The 18,833-nt window shown below is 45.9% G+C and overlaps 1 protein-coding gene and 1 long non-coding RNA gene across 3 annotated transcripts in view; one reads left to right on the forward strand and one right to left on the reverse strand.

Annotated features, from left to right (window-relative positions):
- Positions 1 to 6,879, forward strand: part of LOC143421185 (calcium-transporting ATPase type 2C member 1-like) — a 29,399-nt gene extending 22,520 nt beyond the window's left edge. For both annotated transcript variants that reach the window (XM_076890360.1, XM_076890361.1), the window contains exons 17-27: positions 695 to 851; positions 940 to 1,110; positions 1,724 to 1,821; positions 3,650 to 3,700; positions 3,818 to 3,984; positions 4,332 to 4,400; positions 4,482 to 4,598; positions 5,212 to 5,359; positions 5,497 to 5,592; positions 5,678 to 5,819; positions 6,074 to 6,879. In XM_076890360.1, coding sequence (XP_076746475.1) covers positions 695 to 851; positions 940 to 1,110; positions 1,724 to 1,821; positions 3,650 to 3,700; positions 3,818 to 3,984; positions 4,332 to 4,400; positions 4,482 to 4,598; positions 5,212 to 5,359; positions 5,497 to 5,592; positions 5,678 to 5,819; positions 6,074 to 6,195 — 1,338 coding nt within the window. In that variant the 3' untranslated portion in view covers positions 6,196 to 6,879. The remainder of the gene's footprint in view (positions 1 to 694; positions 852 to 939; positions 1,111 to 1,723; positions 1,822 to 3,649; positions 3,701 to 3,817; positions 3,985 to 4,331; positions 4,401 to 4,481; positions 4,599 to 5,211; positions 5,360 to 5,496; positions 5,593 to 5,677; positions 5,820 to 6,073) is intronic.
- Positions 6,880 to 10,279: 3,400 nt separating this feature from the next.
- Positions 10,280 to 11,646, reverse strand: LOC143421186 (uncharacterized). Its single transcript, XR_013100926.1, has 2 exons — positions 11,391 to 11,646; positions 10,280 to 11,055 (listed from the first exon to the last, which is right to left on the reverse strand). It is a non-coding gene; the product is annotated as an uncharacterized LOC143421186 (long non-coding RNA).
- Between the last annotated feature and the right edge of the window lie 7,187 nt (positions 11,647 to 18,833).

Here is an 18,833-nt window from a genome sequence, read left to right on the forward strand (position 1 = left end):
ATGCTCCGATGTCATTAGAGGACGCCGGCAGCAGAAACACGGCCGGAGTCGTTGCTCATACATGTTCTGTGATGTTCCAGCAGATCCTTAGATGTTTGTCATGGTGTTACTGTTGTGCCTGTGCCCTGAGCCCACAGAAATCACTGCTGCAAGTACAAAGTTGCATTTTGAGGAGAAAATTACTTTGAGCGAAGAAAACTGCTAATATCCACAGTAACAGCCGCTCTGTGTGCTCACAGACGTCTGCAGTCCTGCTCTCCACATCTCTGTACAGCGTTACAAATGTGCAACAAAACCAACCAATCACAGACTTGGATTCTGATCGGCTCTCTAATCAGCTCGCCAGCTAAATCCAGCGGAGCGGTTTGGTTTAAGCTAGATTAAAACCAACAACGGTCTTAAAAAAGTAAATAATTAAACATACTAACTGAAAATGGGTTTTGCTACACTCTGGACCGTGTTTGCAGCAGGTAGCGAGCTGACGCCGAGTTACTGCGACTCGGATGTGAGCGTTCATGGACGAAGACTCAAACATTCCTCGGGTTTCTCTCACTAGTGTTTCCTGTGGATTTGTCACCAAGGGAGAAACTGAACAGCAGCATTAAAGCTGAAATCCTAAAAGTCAAAGTTTAATATTGTGTTCTGCATCATCAGCATCTCTGACATGTCTTTGCTCTTCCTGCTGCGTCTCCAGGACAAAGCTGGAGTTTACTTCATGAAGGGCGCGTACGAGCAGGTGATTCGCTTCTGCAGCTCCTACAACAGCAGAGGCAGCGCGCTCCCCCTGAACCACCAGCAGGTGGAGCTGTACCAGCAGCAGATCAGCTACATGGGCTCAGGCGGGCTCAGAGGTGAGAGTGACACCTACAGGCGGAGCTGGGGATGCCCTAAAAACACACTCACTGTGTGTGTGTGTGTGTGTGTGTGTGTGTGTTTCAGTGCTGGCGTTCGCGTCGGGCTCTGAGATGGGGAAGCTGACCTTCCTGGGTTTGGTGGGCATCATCGACCCTCCAAGGTCAGGGGTCAAAGAGGCCGTGGGCACGCTCATCAGCTCCGGAGTCACCATCAAGATGATCACCGGAGACTCCCAGGAGACGGCCATGTCTATAGGTCAGCTGATTCACACACGCTTACGCAAATGTATAAAGTTAAACAACAGAACAAATCCTTAGAGTGTTTTTCTGTGGTGGGATGCGTTTCCTGTTTTACATCACAGCTGATCGGGGCTCTGACCTCTGGTTTAAGTTCCCTGTCCTCGAGCTTCCTGATTTAAAAACGCCTCCATCGGGAGGATTTGTCCTCAGCTCCTCCATCTGAACAACAGAAGAGAAGAATGAAAAGAAAAACACAGACATTGTTTAGTTACATGATCAGGCTGATGATTAAACTCCGCTCTCTGAATTCCACATTAAAAGCCCCTGTTTATTAATAGGGCTTTTATTGTGAAACAGCCAGAAGAAGCGCAGGATCATCATTCACTTATTAAAGAGGGAACAAACCCTGAGCTGGTAATCAGCAATCAGTGGCTCGTCATGGGGAAAACGTTCACCACAAGGTGGCAGCGTTTCACCAGCCAGCACACACTTGCTGCCATGACCTCTGGCTGAACCCACTCCAGTTTGAATAATGCTGCCATGGGTCGAGTGGGAGTCACTGCGCCACCTTGTGGTTCACAGTGGTGTTACATGAACGTACAGAGCAGTGGATGTTTGTGTGTCTGCAGCCAGTCGCATCGGCCTCTTCTCTAAAGGGGGGCAGAGTTTGTCTGGGGAGGAGGTGGATCAGCTGGACCTGCAGCAGCTGTCGCAGATCATCTCCAAAGTGAGCGCGCACACACGCATACGCACGCACATACACACACACGCGCACACGTACATACACGCACACACACACGCGCACATACACGCACACATACGCGCGCACACGCACATACACACACACACACACATACACGCACATACACGCACACACGCATACACGCACATACACGCACACACACATACACGCACACACACATACACGCACACACACATACACGCACACACACGCACACACACACGCACACACACACATATGCACACACACACGCACGCACACATATGCACACACACACACACGCACACACATACACACACACACATGCACACACATACACACATACACATATGCACACACATATGCACACACATATGCACACACATATGCACACACACGCACACACATACACACACACGCACACACACATATACGCACACACACATATGCACGCACACACATACACACACACACACGCACACACACATATGCACACACATATGCACACAGACATGCACACACATATGCACACACACGCGCGCACACACACGCGCACACACACATATGCACACACATATGCACACACATATGCACACACACATACACACATACACACACACGCACACACACATATGCACACACACACACGCACACACACATATGCACACATACACACGCACACACGCACACACACATATGCACACACACATATGCACACACACGCACACACATACACGCACACACACGCACACACACATATGCACACACATATGCACACACATATACACACACATATGCACACACATATGCACACACATATGCACACACATATACACACACACATATGCACACACATATGCACACACATATACACACACACATACACACACACACGCACACACACATATGCACACACATATGCACACACATATGCACACACATATACACACACACATATGCACACACATATGCACACACACATATGCACACACACACACACGCACACACACATATGCACACACATATGCACACACACATACACACACACGCACACACACATATGCACACACATATGCACACACATATACACACACACATATGCACACACATATGCACACACATATACACACACACATATGCACACACATATACACACACACATACGCACACACATATACGCACACACATATACGCACACACATATACGCACACACATACACGCACACACATACACACACACGCACACACACATATGCACACACATATGCACACACATATGCACACACATACACACACACACGCACACACACATATGCACACACATATGCACACACACATACACACACACGCACACACACATATGCACACACATATGCACACACATACGCGCACACACATATGCACACACATATGCACACACATATACACACACACATATGCACACACATATACACACACACATATGCACACACATATACACACACACATATGCACACACATACACACACACACGCACACACACATATGCACACACATATACACACACACATATGCACACACATATGCACACACATATACACACACACATACGCACACACATATACGCACACACATACGCACACACATATACGCACACACATACACGCACACGCATACACACACACGCACACACACATATGCACACACATATGCACACACATATGCACACACATATGCACACACATACGCGCACACACACGCACACACATACACGCACACACATACACGCACAGTCATGTTTCAGAGCGGTGTTGCTGTCACTGACGGCGTTCCTGGATCCGCCCTCTGTCCACAGATTTCCGTGTTTTATCGCGCCAGCCCGCGACACAAGCTGAAGATCGTCAAGGTGAGCAGACAGGAAGTCCAGTTCATGAAGCAGGAAAAGTTAAATAAACGTGATCGATTTGAGGCACGAACAGCTTTCTAGAACAAAGCGCTGCTAAAGCCCCGTCCCTCTCTTCAGTCCCTGCAGAACAACGGCGCCGTGGTGGCCATGACGGGTGACGGGGTGAATGACGCCGTGGCTCTGAAGGCCGCTGACATCGGTGTTGCGATGGGCCAGACGGGCACCGACGTCTGCAAGGAGGCAGCCGACATGATCCTGGTGGACGACGACTTCCAGACCATCATGTGAGTCTGACGCCACGGCGACGAGCCTAGACTTGCTGTCCTTGTCTTTGTGTGGAGTAACACACATAACACTGACTGTAACCATAGCAACTCATTTCCATCAGCACGACGTTGCTATGATTAGTTACGGTTCATCCCTCGCGCAGGAAGTAGTTCACAGGAGGCGATCGGCGTCGGCGAGGGTCCGAGTCTGACATCACGATCAAATCTGTGAACACATAAAAGTCCTGATGTTTCTGAGCTTCGTCCAAAAGGCTCAAAGATTTAGTGAAACAGCTTGTTCCTGTCATTAAGCTGCGATTGGAGCGTTTGTGGTTCAAAGGTCGGCGTCTGTTTCCTGTCTGCAGGTCGGCCATCGAGGAGGGAAAAGGAATTTACAACAACATCAAAAACTTTGTTTGCTTCCAGCTGAGCACGTGAGTACAAACCGCCGTCAGTCACACTTCTGTCTCTGGATTCAGTGTTTGAGCCCTCCGTCTCCCCCTGCTGGTCACCAGGAGCATTGCGGCACTCACCCTCATCTCCTTGGCGACGCTGATGAACTTCCCCAACCCGCTGAACGCCATGCAGATCCTGTGGATCAACATCATCATGGACGGACCGCCGGCTCAGAGGTGAGCGACTGAACGTTTCACTGGTTCACCTTTGACCTTTGACCTCAGTTGACACGGATATTTTAGAAGAGACTAATATTTATCAGTGATACTTCAGGCAGCTGGTCGAGCTCTGAAATGAAAGCTGACGACATGTTTGGTTTGTGGCGGTGGTCTGCAGCGCCCCCTGCTGTGTGCACACCTGCACGCACACCTGCTCATTAAGCAGAGTGTGAATATTCCAGATGTTCGATGTGATTAGACGCATTATATTTTTCACACGTCTGTGCCGACCCCTCCTTTTGAACCGGGTTGGGGTAAATCCTGTTTAATAATAATAATAATGGATTGCGTTTATATTCCCCTATTCATTCACTCTCACATTCACACAATGGTGGAGGCAGCTACAGCTGCAGCCACAGCTGCCCTGGGGCAGACTGACAGAGGCTGCCACATCGCACCATCGGCCCCTCTGGCCAACACCAGTAGGCGGCAGGTGAAGCGTGTTGCCCAAGGACACAACGACCAGGACAGACAGAGCAGGGGCTCGAACCGGCGACCTTCCGGTTACAAGGCGAACTCCCAACTCTTGAGCCACGATCGAAATGTTTGTGTGTGTGTGTTCTCTTGTTAGTTTGGGGGTGGAGCCTGTGGACCGCGACATCATCAGGAAGCCTCCTCGCAACGTCGGAGACAGCATCATCACCCGCAGCCTGATTGTCAAAGTGCTCGTGTCGGCGTTCATCATCGTCTGCGGGACGCTTTACGTCTTCTGGAGAGAGGTGGGTGGCCGTTTCTGACCTCAGGTTTCCTGATGCTGACGTCACCGGGCGCTGACCTCGGCGCGCGATCAGCATCACCATCGTTGTCTGCCGCTGTGACGTCTCCAGCTGACTCGCTCTCTACATTTTATTTGCAGTTGCAGGACAACGTGATCACTCCTCGAGACACCACCATGACCTTCACCTGCTTCGTGTTCTTCGACATGTTCAACGCTCTGAGCTCCAGATCGCAGGTGAGCGCGCACGTTTAACCTGACATGACCTCACCGTCGCATTAAAGAGCATGTGACCTCAGCTGTGCCCGTCTCTGCTCCTCAGACCCGGATGGTCCACGAGATGGGGCTGTGCAGCAACCGCACGTTCTGTTTCGCCGTCCTGGCCTCCATCATGGGGCAGCTGCTCGTCATCTACTTCCCTCCTCTGCAGAGCGTCTTCCAGACGGAGAGTCTCAGCGTCCTCGGTAAGTCCTCGCGTGTCCTCGCGCGTCCTCCTGCAGGAGCTCCTCCCTGTTTCTGTTTTACTTTTTGAACAAAGCACAAAATGAAAAATGATTTTCTCATTTTGTGCTTTTTTTTTTTTTTCTTTTTGCTCGAGTTCTTGGAATATTTTTTTCTAGTTTTCGAGGACTTTGCATCCCCCCCCCCCCCCCCCCCCCCCAGCACACAGATGTGCGCACAGCTGTGTGACCGTTTCCTTCTCTTTGTCTTTCTGCAGACCTCGTCTTCCTCGTGTCCCTCACCTCCTCCGTCTGCGCCGTATCTGAGGTCATCAAGAAGGTGGAGAGGTGGAGAGGGGTGGAGAAGAGCCCCCCCTCTGACTTCTTCCACGAAGTATGACCCCGCCCCCCTCGCTGTCCAGGCTGACGGACTCTGGTGTGTGGAGGATGAAGAGGAGGGTGGAGGTGATGGAGCATCTCTGTCCTGATGGCACTGACTTCTTTGAACCTCAAAGACTTTTTTTCTGAGATCCTCAGACGGGGACGAGACTCCGGTCAGGCACTGGAGGAGGCGCCTGGCCTCAAGGGGCGAGGTTAGCGGTCTGGACCTGTGTCGACCGGCCGCGGCCGTTAAGCTAGAGCCTCTCTCTCTGCGCCGCGGTCCGAGCCACTTCTTCCTGCCCCGTCATTTAGGATGAAATCGGACTTCGGGGCGTCTCCGTGGCCTCTTCCTGTTCTGTTTTAGTTTAGACGGCGGTGACCACTATTGGGCTCGCTTCTCTACACGAGGTGGACGTTGTATTTTGCGTCCTCTGTGGGAGCGTCTGCGGTGTGACGGTACAGCACCAATCACAGATCAATCAGCGGGGGAAATCATGTTTCGATCTTTAATTTATTTTGATAACCTGATGGGTTCTGGTGTGAAATTTTATTTATCTCACAAACAGGAGCGAATCATTTCCTGGACGCTGGGAAGTTTTAGTGATGTGGGTTTAATCAAGACGGTTTTTTAAACAAAAGCTTTGATTACGAGAAAAGTCTGAGGGCTGATTTTTGTTAATAAAGTTCATATTTTAAAAATTAATCCGTGTTCAGCGTTTTTGTGTAAATGAAAGTAAACTTCGCCTGAAAGTCGGGTTTGTCTGTTTCAGGTGCTTTTGAAAACAGATCTTAATAAATCAGCGGCACGTGGCAGAGGTAATAACCCAGTGTGGCCAGAAGAGGGCGGTAATGTGCAGGAATGGGACAGCAGCAGTGAGAGTATGGAGGGCCAGGAGTGACAAAATGAATAAATTTAATACGACATTAAATAATGAATTAAATGTGTCATTAATTTGATACATTTGGAATTATTTAAATAAGTGCCCGTTCATTTCATTTAAAACATTGTAATTTAATTTCAGTAAAAGTTGTAATAAAACCTATACTGAAAAAGGACAATCCTGACAAGACACAAATGAACAACTACAGGCCGATCTCAAATCTCCCATTTTTAAGTAAGATCATTGAAAAAGCAGTTTCTCAACAGCTCAGTTACTTCTTAAAACAGAATAACTGCTACGATGCCTTCCAGTCAGGTTTTAGACAGAACCACAGCACTGAAACCGCTCTGACCAAAGTGTTTAATGACATATGTCTGAATACAGACAGTGGAAAAATGTCAGTCCTAGTTTTACTGGATCTCAGTGCAGCATTTGATACAGTTGACCACAACATATTACTCAAACGACTGGAGAACTGGACAGGTCTTTCAGGAACTGTACTAAACTGGTTCAAAACATACGTAGAAAACAGGAAATACTTTGTATCAATAGGTAACTTCACATCTGAGCAGACAAGTATCACATGTGGAGTTCCCCAAGGTTCCATCTTGGGACCCCTTCTGTTTAACATCTACATGCTCCCACTGGCACAGATTATAAAGAACAACAAAATAAACTACCACAGCTATGCAGATGACACACAAATATATATCACAATGTCACCAGGAGACCGAGGCCCTGTACAGGCTCTTGGTAAATGCATTGAGGAAATCAATGACTGGTTGTGCCACAATTTTCTCCAGCTAAACAAAAACAAAACTGAGGTAATAGTCTTTGGCGCCAAAGAAAAACGATTACAGGTCACCAGAGAACTTCAATCTATACATCTAAAAACCACAAACCAGGCGAGAAATTTGGGTGTAGTGATGGATGCAGACCTAAACTTAGAAAAACACATTAAGACAATAACAAAGTCAGCTTACTATCACCTCAAGAATATTTCAAGGATAAAAGATCTGATGTCTCAACAGGACCTGGAAAAACTAGTCCATGCATTCATCTTTAGTAGGCTTGATTACTGTAACAGCATCTTTACAGGTCTACCTAAAAAATCAGTCAGACAACTACAGCTCATTCAGAACTCTGCTGCTCGAGTCCTCACTAAGACCAAAAAAGTGGACCACATCAGTCCAGCTCTGAGGTCTTTACACTGGCTGCCTGTCCGTCAGAGGATAGACTTTAAAGTTCTGATGCTGGTCTATAAAGCTCTGAATGGTTTAGGACCAAAATACATCAGTGACCTCCTGACCCAGTATGAACCTTCCAGATCCCTCAGGTCATCTGGATCCGGTCTTTTATCAGTTCCCAGAGTCAGAACCAGACACGGAGAAGCTGCATTCAGCTTTTATGCTCCTTATATCTGGAACAAACTCCCAGAAAGCCTCAGATCAGCTGAAACACTCAGTTTATTTAAATCCAGGTTGAAGACTCACCTGTTCTCAGCTGCATTTGAATAAAGCACCAAATCCACACTTTTAAGCTTAAATTTCAAAACTTACATTTAACTACTGATTTTATCTACTGTTCTGATTTTATCTACTTTGTTCGGTTTCAGGCTTCAGTGTCTGTGAGAGGAAGAACATGCTCCTCCTCCTGACTGGAGGTCAGCGTGTCTGCTGCATCATCAGCAAAGATGGACGCACTTGGAAATGTTTGCGTCTTCATTTGAATCCAAGGCCGAGGTTTGCTTGCTGTGCATGTGTTTGCATGGATACAGCGCTGATTCTCTGCCCGACCACTTCAGTCTTATTTGAATAATGTTGTCATTATTAGAATTGGGAGAAAAGAGCGTTCAAGCTCGACTCCTCCAAACAAATCAGTGATGATGACGACACAACCCGACACATTTCACATGTCAGTTCCAATCATAGAGAACAAACACTTTTTATTTTGTTCTTTGTTTGTTTGGCTTCAGCGTCTTTTTAATGATGTTACAGTTTTAGTGCATCTCCTCTAAAAGTGCAAAACGTGCTTTGAGAGTCTCACACAGCACCACTTCCAAAGATGGAGGCTCAGTCACAGACAAATAAAATGCACTGATTTTAAAGTCACCACTAAATTTCACTGAAAGTAAATAAAATGTGGTTTGTGTAGCGCCTCACGATGCGAAGATCACGAAGTGCTTCACAAAGAAATACCAAGAAATGCAAAAAATAAACTTGGTTAAATATCATTATTGGATGTGCTGCAGGTGGTCATGTTGATACAAGACATACCTGTTGCAGTGATCACACGGTGAACGGTGTTGCCACGGCAGCCGGATGCCAGCTCGTTGCCCGTGGTGACGGAGAAGTCCACCTTTGCCGGGAGTCAGCGTGGGTCTGTTCTGCTCGACGCCGGCGGTGCCGAGGAAGGAGAGAGCGCTCCTCTATTTATTTTCAGTCTTTAGTTTCATTCGATGGAAACCTTTAGATTTCCTTCGTTAGGACTCAGAAAACTTGACTATCCACATGACAGAGCACTCGGTCTCATATCTGATGATGTGTAAGATCAAGAGAAGATCAGAAATGAGGGTAAACCTGAAGTCTGCTTTGGATTATTCTCTTTAACAACCAGTTGGCAACATTCTAGTTTTGTGTTTTGAAGGTTTGAGTAGTTGCAGCCACCACGAGTACATGAAAAAGGACTCGAGGTCTTTTTAAACCTGTATTTCCATCCTGTGCGAGCGCAGCCGACAAACAGACATCATGAAAACGATTCAACACAAAAGCACCCAGTTCTGAGTTAAACTGTTTTCTATGTGAAAACTGTCGTTTTAGCTGCGTGAGAGAACATTACAGCCATGCGCTGAGTCGCCGTAGACAACAATGATGCTAAGCTTAGTAAAACAGTTTGCTAGTGTAGCTGCTGACACTAGTCTCATTTCAGTTTGATGGTACAAACGTATCAGGAGTGACATCATTGATATTTACTAGATACAGAACACAGTGAGCCTACACTGTTCACTGCATCACTCCATGCTTGCACTGAGCACCACCTGCTATCATGTATATATCTACTGAGCACTTTTCAGTTTTGCTTTCTTTCAGCGTTGTCTGACAGTATGTTTTGCACTAAGCAGCAATTTGCTAATGTTGTAAAGCTGCTCAACATTTGGAAATAAAACCCATTCTGATTCTGCACAAAGAAAGCTCAGTGGTGGAATCAAATATGACATTTCAGTCAAAATTCAAGGTATTTATTTCTATTTCATATCATTTACGAGCCCTGTGTGAAAGCTTTAGTTACATTTAAGGGCAATATCCCAAAAATAAAGTCAGAGATTTGATCCGTGTGTGTTTCAGATGAAATGAAGACAAACTGCTGCAGTAAATCTTCTCTTATTGATGACAAAACTGTGCAGCATAATTTACTTCAGATGTTGCAGATGTGAGAGCATAAGCAGGCTGATGTTTGGAGGCTCTAACAGCAGAGAGATGATACAGAAACATCTTTAGAAAATACTGACACACTTTACAAATTTCCCACGTGTGGGACTAATAAAGGTTATCTTATCTTATCTTATGAAGGGACAACTTTGTGTCTAAATGAGCTGCACACTTTCCCCACTGAAACCAGCACAATCCCACTGATGAAAACAACATTTGAACTACATATATTCTGGATAAATCAAAGCATTATCAAAGTTGTCTGTGGTTCCCTTATTTTTCCTTGGTTCCCTCTCAGATCCTGCAGGACGAACAGCAGTGAGTGGTTCCTGTATGCAGCTGTTACAGGTTGTGTTGGAGATGCTTCTGCAGATACAGGAAGCAAATATAAAAGTGTTTTCAGTGTTTTTAGCAGTCCCTCAACTACAGAGAGCTGTCTGCTCTCCTCTGCATCTCTCAGCTGCTGCTGGCTCCTCCTCCTCACACTGTCCTGGATCTGTCCTGGTGTCTCATCAGGGGTGGAGAGCCTCCGTCTCCTCTCACCTTCTCAGGCTCTTCTGACTCTGGACACTTGCAGAAGGAAATCAACCACAGCAGTCAGCAACAAAAGCAGCAGAGGTTTATTAAATCTGTGTGAACTTGCAGGATGAAAACACCGTTTCCTCTTATCGTCACAAAGACACACTTTATGTGTTTGAATCAGAGAGAAACAGGATCCTGCAGAGTGTTGGTCTTTATAACAAAGGTGACAGACTCGGGTTGTTTGATATAAGCCTGACGGAAACAGCAGGAAACAGCAGGAGGACTTCTCCATCTACTGTCTGTCTCATTGTTAGCGCTTTAAACAGGATGAGAGCTCTTTAAGGACAAACTGCAGCACAGCATGCTTGAGTCTGCGTCCTCACCGCAGTTCGCGGGCCACATATTTGCTCAACCGTCTGCTCGGTGTTTCCTGAACCGTTTAAGTACGTTTGGCTTCACGGCGACAAACAGACGGAGCTTCGGCAGAAACCTGAACGAACTAACGGAGAAAGAGCGCGTTAAACGCGACCTCACTAACGTCACGTAACTTAGCCGAAGGGTCGCTAAATGCGACTTTAAGACTTTTCATTATGCTAACATTTGTTCCGCGGTATATTTGCAGTGGGACAAAAGCGCCGCGCTCACTTTGAAGACGGTATTTCTGCGCTTCACTTCGGCCGTCCGCCATTTTTCTTCAACCGCTGACTCGCAGTGAATCCTGGGATATGGTGAGGGCGCGGCTTCTATCCGTGCGCTCGTGCGTTCTGTGTGGCGTCACTGGCAGATCAAAGGAATCAGCTTCTGCTTTGATCGTCACAGCCACGTCACAGGCAGGGAAAGCTTTAAATAGGAGCGCTCACACAGAAACATCACTGCTCACCTGTTTGCAAATGTTCAACAGTCGGCGTTCTCCCAACAAGGAAATTATCCAGCTGTTCTCTCAAACCCAGAAAATCTAATGTGCGATACAACCATGTCAACACGCAGCGAAAACGAAAATACAGTCGTGGTCACACCAGACCAGATTATGCCACCTTTCAACAGGTGCTTCCAAAGGCTCTCTGGAGCTGAGTGGAGCATGATAGAAAGTGGCACATGCGACTCAGGCGTCCGAGCGGTGCTCGCTGATATGATTTGTGAAATCATTCAGACCGCCTCTAGCAGAATCCTCAAAAATGCCCTTCCTGTTATTCAGGATCGCATGATGAAGGAAGATCCGGAGCCTTTAGGTGCGGGGAAAATAAGCCCGTCCCTCGGAGACTCCATCTCAGCTGCCATCGCCGGCGCTCTTAACGTCCTGGAACAGCGACCTGAGAGCACTGACGAGCTGACACGGATGGTTGAGGAAGAGATCTCCGAAAAGGTCAGCTCAACGGTCAAACTCGTTAGAGAAAGCCCCGATCTCCCGCAAGACCCCGCCGTTTATGTCAGCGGCAAATGTAGTGATATTAAAAAGCTGCACCGCATGGTTTGCCACGCTGCCTCGTGCCTTAAAAGGCACGCGCGTGAGCTGTCGAGCGGCTCTGATTCCGGTACAGAAAGTACGGATTCAAAGATGTCCGTGCAATCAGCAATCAAAGAGATTTCTGTGATTCTGTCATCAAGGAGCTCAGATGGAGAGATGACAGATGAAGATGAGGAAGAAACTCTAACAGAAAAGGACGAAACAAAACGAGCCGCAGGAAGCCAAAGTTTCCGGGCTGCAACCCCAGTAGAAGTGGTTGCAGCTGACATCGTAAATGAGATCATTGGCGACATGGATGTAAGCAGCGAAGAGCCCTGTGAGAGGAGTCCTGCCTTTAATGCAGGATTAATTACCAACAAGCTGAGAGACTTCTTCTCCAGATGTTTGCAATCCACCTCTCACTCCCGGCTCAAAGCACGCAAACAGCGCTTTTCCATGTTTGCCAGAAAACAATTTGAAACAACGAAAAAAGACCTGAGAAAAGTAATAAAGGCAAACAGAAAATTTCTTGTTTGTCTGAAAAACATTTGCAAGGACCCCAAAGGTGACACGGTGCCCTCTGATAACAGTACGGTTTCCAGCCGAAACACACTGCTCCGTTACATACGCTCCTCTCCCGTCGACTTCGACGCGATTAGATCAGACGTTAATCAGTTGTATGAGAAATTAACAAAGGAAGAAAAACTCTTCAGCATCCACAAAACAGTGGAAAACTTTAGAACTGGTGGAGCAACCAGAGATTTCACTGTGGAGTTAACGGCAAAAATGTTTGATCTACTTATGACGGATCGACGGTATCAAGTCCCCGAACCTGTAATGGGTAGATCCCTGTCTGACACCGTCATCTGCAGGACTCCACAACCAGCACATGGATCCAAGCCTCCCTTTTCTGCTGAAGTCCTCTATGTGCTCGTAGAAGACGCAGTAGAAAAGTTTGTACAAAAACTTTTACTCTGGGTGGAGAACGAAGACGAAGATCACCTGATTGAGGACAAAATTTCTGTGGCTGTGGAAGAAATCCAGAACATTATTAAAAGAACGAAGATCCCAACAAAGGAAACCAGCACAGATTCAGATGGAAGTGGAAGAGAATCTGTTCCGACACCTGTAACACCAAAGTCTGGGAGCAGTACCCCAGAAAAATGCTCTCTGGTACCTTTTCAGTCACCTGATCAGTCACCTGATCAGTCACCAAAGTCTGGGAGCAGTACCCCAGAAACATGCTTTGTGGTACCTTTTCAGTCACCTGATCAGTCACCTGATCAGACACCTGATCAGTCACCAAAGTCTGGGAGCAGTACCCCAGAAACATGCTTTGTGGTACCTTTTCAGTCACCTGATCAGTCACCTGATCAGTCACCAAAGTCTGGGAGCAGTACCCCAGAAAAATGCTTTCTGGTACCTGATCACTCACCTGATCAGTCACCTGATCAGACACCTGATCAGTCACCAAAGTCTGGGAGCAGTACCCCAGAAAAATGCTTTCTGGTACCTGATCACTCACCTGATCAGACACCTGATCAGACACCAAAGTCTGGGAGCATTTCCCCACAAAAACGCTCTGCCAGTGTTTCAGGCTCACCCAAGGATTCCTCTGACATGTCAGAGATGAGGTCTGTATCAGCGTCATCTTCTGATGCTGAGAAAATTTCCAGTGACCTCGCCGTTCTCCTCATGATGAGAGTCATCAGAAAATCCAAACCTGAAACTCAGCACTTTTTTGCCAGTGCAGCATGTACTACAAAAGAACCTGACGCGATCCTCAAGCGTCTGAGAGATCTGATGCAGCCTGAACTCAGCAGCACAGAGTCCGTCACAAGTCTGATGAAGGACAAGAAAAAGTTCATCAAGAAAATGACCAAATGCCTCATCAAGGAGTTTGGCTCCCCAGACACTGTGTTAAAGGCTGCGATGGCAAAGGATGCGTCTTTTGATGAGGTTCTGACAAAGCATCTAAAAATGCGCCTCGGAGTCATCCCCGGTCCTCCCAAAAAGTCCAAAATTTCCAGGTTTTTTTCAGCGTTGGGAAAAACTCTGCGAAAACCCTTCAGGTGGTTCACTAAAGCCAGAGATGATTGAAATGACCATCCTGGCTTTTCCCCGCCGCCCTGCTTCTTTTAACATCTTGAAGCAGAATTTTAGCACCAAATCCAAATTCTAACAACTGTAGTTCACGCCATCTCGTCTCCTTTTTGATTTCCATCCCCCCCAACCGGTCGCAGCGGATGGCCGTCCCTTCTGAGCCCGGTTCCGTTGGAAGTTTCTTCCTGTTAAAAGGGAGTTTTTCTTCCCCACAGTCGCCTCGTGCTTGCTCAGAGGGGGATCGTTTGATTGTTGGGGTTCTCTGTAGTACTGTAGGGTTTTGACCTTACAGTACAAACAGGGAGGAGACTTTGTGATTTGGTGCTTGATTATGCAAAATATCTAATTTGGCATAAAATAAAAATTTAAAATAATTAAAAATACATTCCAACTTTGTTTGTGTTCTTCTTCTGTTGTCAAATATGTAGAAAGTGTTGCACGTGTGATTTTAGTCATTCAGCATCAACATGTAGCCAACATGTGTCTGTTTGTGATCCTGCTGCATCTGTTTTTGTCTGATTTGTAATGATAATAATAATAATGATAATAATGATGATAATAATAATAATAATAATAATAATAATGATAATACTTTTTATTTATAGGCGCCTTTCAGACCCTCAAGGTCACCTCACAGTAGCACGTAAACAACACCATAAAAAACACAAGAAAAATGTATATATAGCAAACATGGTAGATAAAATTTAGACATAAACAGTCATAAAAGTAAATATAAAAACTGAGCAGGTAAAAATGGCCTAAGACAGATCAGGTGTATGCAATTCTAAACAGATGGGTTTTGAGTAGTGATTTAAAAGTGGTGAGACAGTGTGTGGTCCGTAGAGCAACTGGAAGTGCATCCAAAGTCTCAGGCAGAACAACTAAAGGCTCTGAGTCCAATGGTAGTCAGGCGAGCAGGTGGAACTGACAGAAGGGAAGCTGAAGAAGAGCGGACTGTACGAAGGGGCGAGGATGTGTGGAGAAGATCGGATAGATTCTCACCGGGCTGTTTCTGTCTATCAGCTGTGCCCGCTCTCATTATTAGCTTTGCTATTGATTGTGAAGAGCAGGTAAAGCATCCAATCACCTGTGAGGATGGATGGATGTAGAGGAGAGACAGAGAGGCCTCTGCTTAACGTCTCTACTTTTTTCTGCTTTCAGGACAAAATGTTACCAGTGATGTCATCATCATCATCACTGTAACCCATCAGTCACATACTGACGGGGAGCTCAGCGCCTGTTTCTCAGCAGTGCGCACAGCGAGCGTCACACCGATGCCTGCGTGCTGCAGTGTGCTGGGATGGCTTGTGCTCTCCTGCACATGCTACAGTCAGCTGTCACAGACTTCACCGTCATGGGCAGTTTGTTCTGATGCATCTCTCCACTGGATACATCTGCAGCTGAGTCCTCCCAAGCTTTTGCTCAGCAATTTCTATCAGAAGAGTCATTTGTTATCGCAACAGCAGGTTCTCCTTCAGCCTCTTGTCGTCCATCTGAACGGCCTCGCTGTTGAACACTTGCCTGAGCTCGCACTGGATCTTGGAGGCAGTAATTCATGCTGAATGTTGTTTTTACTGCACTGTTATTGCAGCGCATTATTAGGTCACCCCGTGGTTGCAGCATCACAAATATTTGCAGCAAATCTGTCCGATAGAATGAAAAATGAAATCCATCTTATTTCCTTCTGTTTTGCTGCTGTGATCCAGCGGTGTCGCTTTCTTTCTCCCAGTTTAGGATTTCTGTGGCTGCAGTAAAGTTGCCTCCATGCATCACTGTACTGAGGTACCCACGGATCCCGTAGCAAAGCACATTGATGATGAAGAAGCACGCGTCAGTTCATCTGGATCACAATCGTGAGCGCACACAGCGTTCTGCGTGCAGAGGAAACTCAACAGGAAGTAGTTTTTATTCCAGCAGTGTGATGTTGAACAGCTGCTGTAAACACTTCAGACTGAGAGCACGGAAAAAGCTTCCTTTAACAGAACAAACTGCAGATTATGGCATCCCCACTGCAGGGGGAGGAGGAGGGCTGGGGGCCAAATGAAACTCCATGCATGTGTTTGGACTGTGGGAGGAAGCTGGAGCACCTCGAGGTGATGAACCACCGCCAGCAAACAAGCTGCTTGAGTTCTTTGTTTTCTAACGTCTGTCTTGTGCAGAGCGCAGCCAGATTTGTGTGAAACAGTAATCGCAGCCTGGATCATTCACTGTGATGTTACTGTGAAATTCATCTTTAACTTTGGTTATTTTGTGTTTATTCAGACACACTTACACATTGTAATGAAATCATAGCAGCTTCCATGAGCTCATTTCGAACAACACATCTCTGCACACGAGGTTTATGCTGGAAAAGCACGTCTGTTCCTACCACCTCATTTACAAGTCAGTATTCAGAACGACTACTTAAGGAAGGAGAAGCCACTACATGCAGTTACCTTCATGTGTTTTCACTTCTCGGGCTCTATAAAGAAGCTTCTTTAACCCTCATAATGTCCTCCCGATTTCCATACACCTGTGGTCCTCAGGGGTCAAAAATGTCCCCACTTCGAGTGTTTTTTAAAGTATAAAGTATAAATTGTCAATCAATTCAGTGTTACACCTTAGTTTAACTTAAGACCAACACATTAACACAAAATTTACCCTACATTATTTGTTCTATGGCCACCAGACATTGTTTACATAAAGCATACTTTGATTTTGAGCGAAAACAAAATGACACAATAAAATATTTAATTGTTTAGATAAATTTTACTATTTGTCTAACTACAGAGTGCTGTATGTTGAACTTTAGTGAGAAAGTTTTTTTGAAGCGTTTATAAATTTTAAATGGCAGCACATAATCACAGCTGTGGTCCTCAGGGGTCAAAAATGTCCCCATCTGGTTTGATTGATACTTGATTAATATGAAGTGGATTTTTCCCCACTTTTAATTAAAACTTAATTCAAACATTTTGACACAATTTATTTTATTCCATTTCAAATTTAAGTCTGATAAAAACCTCATAAAAATGATTTTTTTCTTTGTTTTCAGGTAAAAAATAAATTAAATCATCAGTTATTGTGATTATTGTTTCACAACCAGGGTCGGCTGCTTTAAGGACTTGTTTTAGACGACGTGACGGCCGGAGAGAGCAAACGCAGACAAACTCTTTGTCTTCACACTGTTGCTTCTGTTTGCTCTGAATTTCACACTCTTTGCTAAAATCGAATCGATTTTTCTTTAATGGAAACACGAGCAGAGCGTCGTTCACGCACGCAGCTGAGCACGCTCAGATCAACGTGCACAGAGGCGAGGAGTGCTGTACATTTATGCACTGCAGTACAGTTTTTATGTCCTTTCTGCTACTTTCTAGGATTCGTGTGGAAATTTTTGTTCTTTGTTCTGCAAACCGCTGATTTGAAAATGTTCATTTCTTTATATTTTATTAGATATAAAACTATCCAGCTGTTTCCAGCTGTGACACTAAAGGGATGATTCATGAATCAGGTAATGTCTGTTTAGGATTCTGCAGAATCAGTGCGTCTGCTTTATGGACTTTAAGTGTTTTTGAATACTAAATCTTTCCCTAAGGTTATGGCTGTTATTACAGTTTTTTCTGAATGCTTAAACCCTAACTGTGATTCCTGTAGCACAATCTCTAAAACTATTCAGACTTATAGCAAAACCACTCACTGAGTTTGCAAAACTAAAAGCACAAAAACTGCTTTGCACTCAGTTTGCAATTTTGTAACACACACTTTGCAAAACTGTAGGCACAATTCACTGCACAACACTCAATTACCAAATTTCCAACACACTCCTAGCAAAAGTATACACATGTATGGCTATCATTAACACTAATTTGCCAACTGTCTGGCACACTTTCACATGTGAAAACTTTTTTAGATAATTAGGTCACTTTGCAATCAGCCTAAGCACTATAATACAGGTAAGCTGTGTGTGCGGAGTACAATGGAGGGAGCAGAAAGAGTGAGAAGTAGAGGAGGCCGAGGAAGAGGACGTGGAGGTGAAGAAGTAGGATGAAGAGGACGACAAGGACAAGGAGGAGCAAGAGGAAGACGAGGAGGGGGAGAGGAAGACGAGGAGGGGGCAGAGGAAGACGAGGAGGGGGGAGAGGAAGGGTAGGAAGAGTAAGAAATCGAATTGCTGATGACATCAGAGCTACAATAGTGGACCATGTCATCAACCGTGGAATGACCCTGAGGGTAGCTGGCCAACGGGTCCAGCCTAACTCGAGCCGCTACACTGTAGCAAGCACCATAAGGACATCTTGAAATG

The sequence above is a fragment of the Maylandia zebra genome, linkage group LG11, assembly GCF_041146795.1.
Source record: "Maylandia zebra isolate NMK-2024a linkage group LG11, Mzebra_GT3a, whole genome shotgun sequence".
In the NCBI taxonomy this organism is placed as follows: Eukaryota; Metazoa; Chordata; class Actinopteri; order Cichliformes; family Cichlidae; genus Maylandia; species Maylandia zebra.